Genomic DNA, 12,958 nt, shown 5'->3' on the forward strand with positions numbered 1-12,958 from the left:
GCCGGGGACAGGAATCCGCGTCACCGCTCTGATAGACGGTTTAGCGGTTCCCCTAAAGATCACACGGTCCGTGACCTGCGCCTCCAGGCCTAGTTGGGTGTGTGTGTGACCGTGTCTTGTGGGTCCTGCTGGAGCAAGGACCGAAGGGGACACGTAGGCAAGCATGGGGCCGGAGACTGCCTGGGCCATGGCTGGGTCGGCACGGGGTGTTGGCCGTTACGGAACCGCCCCCCCCGCCCAGCCACCACCACCCTCATCCCGAGCCCGCACATGGCGGGGCCAGGCCTGATGCACGTCTGGATCTCCAGAGTCCTGCAGGGGCCCGGGCACACGGTGGCCTTGTGGCCTTCAGAACGTGGGAACCAAGGGAAATGTGGAAGGATTCTCTCCCATGCAGAGCATCCCCCGGTGACACCACTTAGAAGGGCCAATCGTGCTGCCCACGGGTTTGCTTTGTTTCCCCTTCCTCGCTTGTTCTGGACAGTCCTCCACGTCAAGGCCAGCTGGGGCATGATGCCGCTGCTCCAAGGACAGCACCGAGATGACTCACCCTGCCCGTCTAGCCTCCAAGAGCATGCAGGACCCTCCCTCTGCAGGGGGACCTTCCATGCAAGCAGAGGAACTGGGGCCCTGTCAGCGGGGAGGGGCTGGGAAGCTGCCAAGCCCAAACACAGTGGGTCTGTGCTTGCATACCCCTTGTGCCAGGCAGCTCAGCACTCAGTGAGGTCATATCACTGCTCTTCTGGGCTCCTGCCTGTGGGACGGTCTTCCCGCACTGATGAGAGCCTGCCTTCTGTCACTGTCTTCTGTGCTGCTCCTGCTCTGCCTGCTACCGTCACACCGAACAGGTCTGCCCCTCAACCTGGGTCAGCCCTGCCCACAGGCTCCAGACTCCATTGTAATCCGGGCCCTCGTGACCAGTGCTCTGTTCAACCCCCGATCCCCCCACGGCTATGATTCCACTTCTAAAGCTGGAGAGAGCAGCTCCGTACTCCCCGTGATAGTGTGTGTGTGGAGAGCAGGGAAAAGAAAGGGAAACCCAAGCATCTGAACTTCATAATAATTACCACCAGCTTGGCCGGGCTACCCTGCTAATGAGCCGCCATATGTCCGGGCGGGCGGCGCGGGGCTGCTGAGCCTCGGCAGACAGCTGGGGGGTGCACAACCCTCGCACCAGGCAGAATCAGCAGTGGGACCAGGAGGTGCTGTGGCCGTGAACACCGTCCGGAGGGCCAGCATCACCTGGGAACAGCACAGAGGAGCCTGGCAGGGGCGTGTCCCTTTATGCATTTGGGACATCGAGGCTTGGAGACACAGGATTCACCAGGTCAGACTGGAGTGAGAGGCAGAGCCTGGGGGCGCCCCTGGTGTGTCTGGACGCAAGGAATGCGTGTTCGGCTGACAGCCTGCACGTGTGAGCCCTGTGTCCCTTTTGGACCTCAGCTGTGCTGTGCAGGGTCCCAGCAGGTTGATGACACAGGGTGACAGGCAGAGGGAGCTGTGACGCCCTGAGCACTGAGCATCAGCCTCCGGAATGCCCACAGCCCTGCCAGGCTCCTGGCCTTTGCCTGAGCTGTTCCCTATGCCTAGCACACGCTTCCCCAGCCCCCGGCCCCCAGCCCTGCACAGCGGCTTGCGTCCGGCCCCTCTCCCAGGGGAAGACTTCTCTGACCCCAGCTCCCACCCCTCGTCTCCTGGCCCCTATGGAATCAAGGATTTGGTGGCTGATGTATCTCCCACGATGACATAAAGCCCGTGAAGGCCAGAGCTGCACCTGTCTGGTTCTCAGCCTGTCCCCAGGGCCTCGATCAGTGTGTGGCATTCAATAAAGCCTTGACAAACGAATGAAGCAATTAGCAGCTGACCATGAGCTCCTCAACATGCTCGTGGGGCCTGTAAGGTCTCGGCACACCAGAAGGGTTTTTGGAGAACCAAGGAACACAGCCCATTGTTCCAGTCCTGGTGTGAAGTAGGTTTTGTACAAGGACGCTGAATGGTCTCTATGCTGGACCAGGAAGAGTCCAGACGAGGAGTCTAGACAACCAGTCTAAAGCCACACTCCACCTGCACCTCTACTTGCCCTTCTGTGAAATGGGAGAGTCCTGGCCCTGCCTCAGGGGCTGTCGAGGTATCAGCTGGAGTAGAGCTAACCTCATCCCGACCTCTACGCGGGAGCAACCAACCTCCAGGGCCTTGGTCTGGGCCAGGACTTCATCTGGATGGGCCCACACGGACTTCACAACTATAACATGGTAGTATCATTTCCTCACTCTACAGAGGGACCAGAGAGACTAAGACACCTGCCCAAAGTCACACAGCTAAATATTCATAGCATCCCAATTTGAACAGCCCTTCCCTTACTAACCAAACGCCGGCCCAAGGCTATTGCTGTGACTCTCCCCACTCGCTCCCAGCCCCAGATGGGGCCCAAGCGAATCCAGGGCAGCTGCTGACACTCCGGCCCACAGCCTGCATGTGCAGCACAGACAAGGTACCCTTTAGACCTCAGCATCGATGGTTGCATAACAGCAACCAGAAGAGCACGGAGTGGGGCTCAGAAATATGGCTCTTCTCCTGCCTCCTCCACTTGCAGAAACCACAGTTCAAATCCCCCTTCCTACAGGGAGCCCTCCTGGACCTCACCAGGGCCTCCTGGGGTCCCTTCTCTGGCCTGAGCCCCTGCCACTCCTATACTCAGTACTGAGCTTCACATGGCATCAGGCAGTAGGTGCACCCCCAGCCAGGATGACAAGAAAGAGGACAAGAAGAAAATAGGAAGTCCCCAGGAAAGTCTGGAACTAAAGGGTCTAGAACTGTCCAGGCTGGGAACCACAAAAGCTGAAGGCAGGAACCACTGGCAGCCTGAGCACAGAGCAGCTGGACTTCACTCAGGCCTCAGAGCACCTGACCTTGGCATCTAGCTGGCAGAGGGGGCCACGGGGCTGGTCCAACTCCCTGGCCCTCGACTCACCCATGAGCCTGAGAGCAGGCTGTCAAAGGGCTTGTTCAGCCCCCAGCCACAGGGGTGCGCAGAGCCGCTGTGGGGGAAGGGGATGGACACTGAGTGACATCTGCCAGTCCCCATCCCTTGCTTGTCCTCCAGGCCACATTCTGGGTTCTGGCCAAGACCGAGTTGGAAGGCTGGTCCCTGCAGCATGTAACAGCAGTGGGGCTCCGTTCACGGAGAGTTTGTGGGTGCAGGCACCAGGCCCAGCTAACCCCTCCTGCCGCCTTCACGACCACCTTCTGTGGGACGTGCACACTCACTCTCATTTTGCAGGGAAGGAAATTGGGACACAGAGAGGTTAAGTGACTTGCCCAGGGTCACACAGCCCATAAAAGGTGAGGCCAAGATTTGAGCCGATACTGTTTGGTTCCCAAAGCACGCTACTAACTCTTACAGAATAGAATATTTTTTTGAAGTGTTGTGTATGTGTGTGGACGTGCAGGGACAAGGCGGTGTTCAAAACACGGGGCAAGGAGATGCCGGCCAGGCTGCCTGGTCTGGTACCTGAAGGCCTCTTCTCCTGTCTTCCCTCTTGTTCCTCACAGTCCTTCCTGCCGGACCCCTTCTGCACGTGTGGGCCGCAGCAGCCCGCGGGCCGCTGCCACCGCCTCCTCTCTGCTCCCATCCTGGGCACGGAGCTCAGCATGTCCTCGAGTGCCCCGGGGTCCTTGATCATCAGGACCCCGGAGAGATCATCAAGACCCCAGACACGATGAGGAGCAAAGAGATGGCAGCAGGCTCCTCCCGTGGCTCGGGACAGCCCGCATCTTCCCGCCACCTCATGAGGATGCCTTGGCGAGGTGGAACCAGGTCCTAAACCCGCCAGCAGCCTCTGGGCACCAGGTGTCACCACATGGCATCCACCAGACAGGAGCTTCCCAGACACACTGTGCTGGTAACGGCTCTGCCCGAAGTGCCTGCACCCAGACAGTCCCCCTGTGCCCCCAAATCAACCCTCAGCCTCCCTGCGTGCACTTCTGGTGGTGCAGCGTCAGGCTGTGACCGCTCCGTAGCGGCAAAGCTCTCCTCCACCCTCACTGCTCAGGTCACTTCACCTCCTCCAAGGAGCCTCCTTGGTCCCCTCCTCACCCTGCCAGCACTTGGCACTCTGTGGCTACTGCCACCTCGAAGCCCCCTAAGGGCCACTTGGTCTGTCCATCTACAGAACGAGGACACCAAATCGGTCTGCTCAGGGCTGAGTAAGAATTAGAAACAATGCTTACGGAGACTTTAGCCCAGGGACTGGCTTACTGAATTTGCTCAGGAATGATTTGCTGCCTACCACCATCACCATCACAACCACCACCATCAAGGTCACCATCATCACCATCACCGTCATCACCATCTTCTTAGTATATGTGCTGCTGAAGTGAGCACAGTCATCACCATCATCTTAATTATCACCAATATCACCACCATCATCATCACCACCGTCACCACCATCACCATCACCACCATCACCACCATCACCATCACCACCATCACCACCATCACCACCATCATCACCATCATCATTACCACCATCACCATCACCACCATCATCATCACCATCATCACCACCATCATCATCACCACCATCACCACCATCATCACCATCATCATTACCACCATCACCATCACCACCATCATCATCACCATCATCACCACCATCATCATCACCACCATCACCACCACCATCATCACCACTACAATGGCCATCACAACCATCACCCCATCACTATCACCACCATTATCACCAGGGCTCTGAAGGACACATGGACCATCACACAGAAGAGTCATGACTCGTTCTCACCATGATCCCCACTGAGCCAGGGATGAGGCCTGAGGATTCTGAGGCCCAACAGAGAGTAAGAACTTGATGTGTACTCGTGAGTGAAGCAACTCTCATCCCTGACACAGAAAACCAGGTTTTGGCCTTCCATGAAAATCCCCACAGCTGTTCCTCAGCCTGGCTGATCACTCGTCACCCCTCACCCAGGCACGCTTGGTGTATGCCAGGGGACATGGGCAACGGGGAGAGTCCTAGCATACAGAATTAGTTGAGAGAAGGCGTTCTGGAACCAGAGTGCCTGGGTTTAATCCCAGTTTTGCCCCTTCCTGGCTGTGTGACATTTGGCAAGATCCACACTCTCTGTGCCTCCTCACAGAGAACAGCAGCCATCTGTGTGTGAGACAGACAGCACAGAGGACACAGGTGATATGACGACTTACCAGCTATTTATGCGGAAACCAAGGCTCAGAGAGCAGCCATGACTGGCCGGGGGCCACGCTGGGGTATGAGGAGGGCTGGGGTCTGGAACTCCCCGTGCTTCTCCCAGTCCCACTTCCCTCTGCGCCTTCAGTCCCCGCTCCCCCAGCCCCCCAGCCGAGGTCAGGAAGGCGCTCAGGGCGCACTCACCACGGCGAGCCGTAGATGCGGAAGCCCCGCACGGTGACCTCCGAGTCCTGCAGGTAGACACAGTTGGTCAGCAGGGACTGCACGTTCTCGTAGTTCTCCGGCTTCAGCTTCGACACGGACGGGAAGTAGTAAAAGTCCTGCTTGATGAGGTCAGCCATGAATTCCTGGTCGAACGTCAGCTCGTGGTTGCCGGCAATCACGATCTTGTACTCGTAGGGCAGGCTGCCTGCAGGGATGGACAGAGACACGCAGCGCCCTGCTGTGGGCTGGCTGAGAGCCACCCCCCAGCCAGGCGAGGGTGGCGGGCGAGAGCCTCCGGAATCCCCTGGGGGAGCAGCACCAGCTGCTCGCTACCCCATCAGTGCCCTCGGCTCAGAGGTGGCAGCCACCGGGCTCTTCCTCCTCCCTGAAGCCTTCCTGTTCTGGCGGCAGCTAAGTGACAGGCCACCAGACCCAGGCCAGCACGAGGAACCTGCACCGCTGCCTCCGGGCCCCTGGCCTCACCTTCAGGACTTGACTGCCTCCAATGGCTCCTTTGTCTAGGCCACTTTTCCCCTGAGAGGAGACCCTGCCCCAGGCCTCCAGGCCTGGTCCCCAGCCTCACTGTCCCAGGCCATGGACCACGCAGGGGGGCCTGACTCAGGAGCCTCCACGCTCCAGCAAGAAGCACAAGTTCCTCGCAGAGCCTGTGTGAAACCTCTGGAGACCCCCCACTTGGGGAAAGGCCCAACCTGACTGTCCAAGCCAAGTGCAACCCAAACAAAGCCGTCTACGCAGACCACAGGCTGAATCAGCAGCAGGTCCTTCCAGCCTGGCTCGGTGCAGAGCCCAGGCCATTCTCCCACACCGTCACCCCTCAAATAAGCAAGTCACTCAACCTTTCTGAGCCTCAGTTTCCCCTCTGGTCAAGGTGGATGTGCCCGGGGAATGCCCCTTCCTGGGGGCTACGGACCTTTCTGGCCCCTTGAACTTCATGGAGACCCTGCCTTGTGACTGGCTTCCCAGGGGAACACAGTCCAGGAACAGCCGGGCCTTCCTGCCCTGGCCTGTGACATGAAACTCTGGATCTTCTGCCCCGTGAATGTTCTGTCGAGAACCCAATTCCAGAAATGCCCCAACGTCTAAGGACCATATATATGCCTTACTGAGTCCTGATGCTCCCAATATCAGATCAGATGGGACAGACATGCAGTCAGACTTGGCTCCCAACAGGTGCTCCAGGAAGAAGTGTGCTCTTCCCAGCCCTGTGTGAGCTCCGGGAAGAGGCAGGGCGAGCCTTTCGGGCAAACAGTAAGTCGTGAGAATGATAAACAATAACACAACAATGTTTTGGGCACCGTAACTACAACTATTGTATTCAAATTACAAAGGAACAATAGAGTCCAGATGTAGCTGGAACCTTCTCTCTTCCCGCCCTGGCCCCACCCCTGAAACCAGGACCTACACATCCTGTCTGGTCTTGAGCTCTGCGGCCTTGGCAAACCGCTGCCCGAGGGCCATCTGAGTCTCAGCCCAGCCCCGGAGTAGGGAAGGGAGCAAGACAGAAGTTTTCTGCAAAACTGGCAGAAAACCGTAATCTTGCCCACGGTGCCTCTCCAGGCACCCCAGAATCCTTCACAGGTTTGAGAAAAGAGGTTTCTCTTGAGAAAACAGGTTTTCTCCTCCTTGGCATTTATCATTCTAGGAGCCCTGAGACAATGACTAGCTCTATGGCCAGGGCCCCAGGCCCAGCTCGGCCACTCACCAGCTGGTTGCCTCAGTTTCCCCACTATAAAGCAGGCAAACCGCTCTGGGGTTTTGCAAGACACTGAACAGAAACGCACGGCCCTTGGTATCCACAGTGTCAGCTTCTCTGCGCCACCGCTTGCAGACCAGACCTACCCACAGGCACATTTTGTTTGGCATAACTTTTCTATTTGAATCTGGTTGCCAATGTAAAAAATGCAAAAAGTCCCCCCCAAAAATGCCATTCTTTGTTTTCTAAAAATTGATGAATCAATTTTAAAATTTCATGCCTCTGGCCCAGACAAGGGCTGAGTATCTGTGCCTCCCTCAGACAGGAAGCTGATATCTGTTTGCCCCACTCCCCACCTGTCCCTAGGACCCACACCCAACCCACAGCCATTCATTTTGAGGAACCGCCCACTCCCTGCAGGCCCCCGCCCCTCAGTGCTGCCAGTCTGGGCTCTCCAGGCTCTGCTTCCCCAACGTGCCCACCCTGCTGGGCCCGGCCCAGAGGTGCTGAGCACCTGCCTGTTCTCCAAGCTGAGCCAGAGAGCTGCAGGTACAGGACGAGACGTGTTTGCTTTACTCGCCCCATCCCTGGCAGGTCCCAGGAGAAATCTGGCAAATGAAGCCACCGACAGCATCACAGGGTCACACGGAGAGAGAAGACCTCAGCGGCCCTGCTCCAGCTGCCGGAGGGGAGGGGGGAGTTTTGCGGGGGCCTGAGCATCCGGGGAAGGGTCGTGGAGGACACCCCAGCGAAGACTGCCATCTCCTGGACCCCATCGTGGGGCCAGGCACCCCGGATAAAGGCCGACCCCTCCAGTCCCCATGGAGCTCTCCGAGATGCGAGATGCGCTCTGTAGCTGGAGACATGAGGCTCTCAGGCCAGGAACCTGCCCAGGTCCCACAGCAGGTGAGCAGGGGCGGGGCCGCAGGACATTGGTCCAGCTGATCCCGCATCTCTGGGTCAGCGACTCTGACTCCTTCAAGGCCTCCAAGCCACGGAGTCAGCTGGGAGCGCTCGCTGAGCCCCTTCCCACACTGCAATCGGGGGACGAGGGGTGGCCTCTGCTCACCGCCTTCCGGCTCTGACTCTGCGTTTCGACTTCACGTCACCCATCCGTCCCAGTCTGAGCCCGCCCCGGCGGGGGGAGCCACACTAATGTATTTACGTCCTGTCTCTGACTGGGGGTGTTACTTAAGCTAATTAACAAATGACTCCAACTGTACGGTTCCATTTATTTCTGCAGCTCCCGACTACCGGGGACTGGGGAGTGAGCACGAAGCTGTCAGCTCTGCCCTGTTCCTCCCACCTCCGCAGAGGAGGGAACTGAGGCTTCTTCCCTCCCAGGGAGGAGTGGATGGAGGTCAAGGCTCCTGTACACAAAAAGCCAGGTGTGGACGGGAGCAACAACCTGATGCCTGATACCCTCAAATACTGTCTGGGCTCTCCCTGAGAAGCAGGTGCCACGTGGCTCAGAGGCAGGGGGCACGTCCATTGGCAAACACACCGATGGCTCGGCACCGTGCCCCTCTGAGCTGGACGTCCAACCACAGACATACCTCTCTGGATGGTCACTTGGACCTGGCAACTCGCCAGCTGCGTATAACCATCACAGGCACCAAAGCAGAACTACCCCCATTTTCCATCTGGGAAAAGCAAGGCTCAGAGAAGTTACCCAAGTTTACCTAAATCACTAATGAGGGGACTGGTAACCGCAGACGGCACTGGGCACTTGGTAGACCTTGGGGCTTGGCCTCACCAAACTCACCCAGAACTGGCACCCCAAACCATCATGCCCAGTGCCTCCTAGTGAGTGTGCGGGTGGGTGGCGGGTTGAAGGATGGACGGAGAGAGATGGACAGACCATGGATGAATGGGTGGGTGGGGAGAAATGGCTGAATGTATTTATTAATCAATCTATCCATCCTGGGATAACTCTGCCTGCCTTCTTTACCCCAACCGACCTCCAACTCCTGGGTCCCCTCACCTTTCCTCCAAACCATTTCTCCAACTGTCCCAACAGAGCATGTTTTCAGACCCATGTGCCTCCGCGCCCCCCAACGCTCAATGTCCATCTTTGAATCTTCTCCGATTAGACCTGCTCTCTCCCAGATGGCGGTCAGAGAGCCGGAACTAAAGCTCTGGAATGGACTGACCATCCTGGAGTGGTGTCGAGAAGTCCCCTCCTCTATTCTAGAACTGCTATCTCTGTTGTTACAGCCCAAGGCTGCCTTAGCTTCCAGGTGTTCCCATGATCCTGAAGCTCTTACCAGCTTGACTGTGGATAAAATGTCCCTGAGCAACCGGCACAGGCTTTCTTGCTTGGCTTCTGCCTTCCTCTGCCTCTGTCTGTGCTGTGAAGCAGGGGAGAGTTTGTGGACCTTGGTGACTGGGTAACTGGGAGGGGCTTTGTAGGTAAAAAGATGAGATGAATGCAAAGTCTCCAGCACACAGAGGAAATTAATGCTGTTCCCTTGGTCCTTCCCAGCGGCAGGGAAGCGGGCTGGCCTGCAGGGGAGCCGCCCAGTACGTGAGGGAAGCACCTGCCTGACAAAGTGCCGGAAGGGCCTGAACACCGGGAGAGGGACTTTTCTGCAGCAGGTGAAGCTGAGAGAGGGGACAGATGGGTCCCCGTGGTTTTTCTTACCCACCTCCCCTTGTCGGCCCCTCAGAAGCAAAGAATCCAGTCAGCCTACCCAAAAATCCCATCAAACCAGAAACTTGCTTTCTCGCTGGCGGCTGGGCCCCATTGTAATACCACCCCCCACCCCCTGTTCCAGACCCTAGAGAGACACCGTCAGGGACACTTTGATCGATAAGACTCAGTCATGAGTTCAGTCCCAGAAGTGGCACACAGGGGTTCCATCCACACCACAGAGCAAACGGAGGGGGAAACTGGAGATCAGAGAGGGGACGGAACTGCCTGAGGTCACACAGCGAGACAGTGGAGAGCCAGGACGAGAACCCCTGCTTTCCCGCCTCGGGAGTGCTGGACAGCGGCCACACCAGCCTCTCCCGGGACACGCCTGATGCGCTGTGGACAGGAAAAAGAGGAGGACAGGTGGGAGGAGCTAAGCATGGGCGTGACAGGTGGGAGGAGCTAAGCATGGGCATGACAGGTGGGAGGAGCTAAGCATGGGCGTGACAGGCTGGTTAGGTCCTGGGCAGGGGGCTGATCTCCCAACCTGATCCTTGAGAAGCCCCAAGACCTCAAGGAAACCAGCCCTGCTTCCAGAATGCTGGGTGTTGTCCTACCTGTGTATTCTGCAATGCTCAGACCCTCTCCCTAAACGCTTCCTTTCTTCTCGACCAGATTATCTGAGTTCCTGGCATTTGCTAGCCATGGATTTGTTGGTAGTAAAAGGACCATTAGGTACGAGTCAGCTGAGCAGTAGAGGATGACCATAGCATTTGAACTTTCCACTTGCTGTATATATCCTAATAGATACGCATCCACATACAGATGCCACAAGGCAGCAAGTGTGCACGGCGCTCGGGGCTCACAGACGGACACAAATGCCAACCTCTGCTACTTTGTGCTTCCAAGACTAATCTCCTTCCGAAGGGCTACACTTGTGCTTCCAAGACTAACCTCCTTCCGAAGGGCTACAGTTGTGCTTCCAAGACTAACCTCTTTCCGAAGGGCTACACTTGTGCTTCCAAGACTAACCTCCTTCCGAAGGGCTACACTTGTGCTTCCAAGACTAACCTCCTTCCGGAGGGCTACACTTGTGCTTCCAAGACTAACCTCCTTCCGGAGGGCTACACTTGTGCTTCCAAGACTAACCTCCTTCCGGAGGGCTACACTTGTGCTTCCAAGACTAACCTCCTTCCGAAGGGCTACACTTGTGCTTCCAAGACTAACCTCCTTCCGAAGGGCTACACTTGTGCTTCCAAGACTAACCTCCTTCCGAAGGGCTACACTTGTGCTTCCAAGACTAACCTCCTTCCGAAGGGCTACACTTGTGCTTCCAAGACTAACCTCCTTCCGAAGGGCTACACTTGTGCTTCCAAGACTAATCTACTTCCGAAGGGCTACAATTTTGCTTCCAAGATTAATCTCCTTCCGAAGGGCTACAATTCCTTTTTGCTCACGCTTATCCATCCCATCGAACAGAAAGTGCTGCCTCCAAACTGCATAATCCGTTAAATTCAACAAGATCTGTGCAGCTTCTCTATAATCTATGCCATTCCTGGAGCGGCGCATGGAGCCCGGCAGAGTTTTAGTGTTCTCTAAATGCAGCGACAATCAGGAAAATGCCCACTTATGGCTTTTCCCACCCATTCCCATCTCACAGAACACAGCAGAGGGGGATGGAATAAAGAGACGGCGTAACGATCTCTGATTGCATTTTTAGTACATCTTTGACAGTTCTGTGTTTAAACACTTGCCAGTGTCTGGGAGACTCACATTAGCAGGCTTCCGGGTATGGCACACGGTCTAGAATCACACTGAGAGGGAGCAAGCCCCACGACTCTGCTTTGAGTCTCCGGTAGGTCTCGACACACCTCGGGCGCGTTAGTGCTTGGGGTGGACTCGCACAGCCAAGCACAAACGCAGGACACGGGCCAGCAGTGCCAAGGGATGCGAGGCTCTGCATGAAGCTGCAACAGGCAGGAGAGGTCTGAAGACGCGTGCCTGGGCCAGGGACTGGAGCCCAGGGACAGGAACACGCACAGCGGCTGTGCCTGCAAAATTTGTTTTCTCTTGTCCTGATGTGAGCGTTTCCTAGTGCAAGGCGGTGTCATAGGCAATTTACATTTTACAGTCAATGCTTCTAGATTCCCACAGCTCCCCAGGTAAGAGGAAGTCTAGCCACAGAGGGGCTCACCATGGAGCCCAAAAAGCCTGAATCCTATTTCCACCTACTGGCTGATTGGCCTGGGGTGAAAACTCACTTCTCTGAGCTTCAGTGTCTTGCAAGAAGCACACTAGGAAGATTGCAAAGCACCTGTGCTGTGCTTACTCCAGGATTTGTTTAATTCAGGTGTAAGTAAGATGCACAGAATGGAAATGACTGTCACGAATGAGGGAGTTTATACTTCCAGATCCCTAAACACGGGCGGCATTCAGGGCCCTACTGGCCGCATGGGGAAGCCAGAGTGGGTCAGGAGGCAGAGGGCGTGAAGAAGAAACCTGGACCAGAACCTTGTTGTGGTTTCCAAGGGACAAGACAGGGAGGCAGGGTAAGTGAGTTTAGGACTGGCTAGGCTAGACAATTCTGGCAGATTTGGGGGCCCAGGGGCTGCCCCCACCTGTTGGGTGCCTGGGTGCCTGGGGCGACTGGGAGCCCAGGTGGGAGCTGAGAGCCAGAGAGCCTATAAAGGAGTGGGGTGGGGGTGGAGGCAGAGGCTCTGAGTGGGTTGGTTTGTATAGGAAAGGCATGGTCAGAGGTGGGTCCTTTTACTCTCTCTCTAGAACTGGTTAACCCTGGAAGAGCCCATGCCTCCAGGCTCAGCAAGGCCCCAAGATGTCAGAGCATCAGAATATGGAAAGTCACAGACATGTGGATTCAACCTGGATGAGAGCTGATCCAGTCCAGAAACGTTAGCCGGGAAAATGAAGATGAGGACAGAGGGCTAGGGAGGGGAGGTCACCGCCTGGGGTCTGCTGGCAGGTCAACCTGCCCAGAGCTGGGTGTGCAGGCACCCAAGGCGGGAAGGACTCGTCCTGGGACAGTGGGCCCCACACCGACCTGCAGGTAGGGCCTGCCACCATCCCTGCCTGGCCCGCGGTCCAGCACGGAAGGGTTCTGGATTCCCGACTGAGCGCTGGTGCCCATATTTAAAAGGCAAATGCAATTTTTCTTCTGCTCCATCC

General features: G+C 56.7%; 1 protein-coding gene across 3 annotated transcripts in view; it reads right to left on the minus strand.

Moving 5' to 3' along the window:
- MPPED1 (metallophosphoesterase domain containing 1) overlaps positions 1 to 12,958 on the minus strand; it is a 74,531-nt gene that overhangs the window by 18,427 nt on the left and 43,146 nt on the right. For all 3 annotated transcript variants that reach the window (XM_032346015.1, XM_032346016.1, XM_032346017.1), the window contains exon 4: positions 5,406 to 5,631. In XM_032346015.1, coding sequence (XP_032201906.1) covers positions 5,406 to 5,631 — 226 coding nt within the window. The remainder of the gene's footprint in view (positions 1 to 5,405; positions 5,632 to 12,958) is intronic.

The sequence above is a fragment of the Mustela erminea genome, chromosome 6, assembly GCF_009829155.1.
Source record: "Mustela erminea isolate mMusErm1 chromosome 6, mMusErm1.Pri, whole genome shotgun sequence".
In the NCBI taxonomy this organism is placed as follows: Eukaryota; Metazoa; Chordata; class Mammalia; order Carnivora; family Mustelidae; genus Mustela; species Mustela erminea.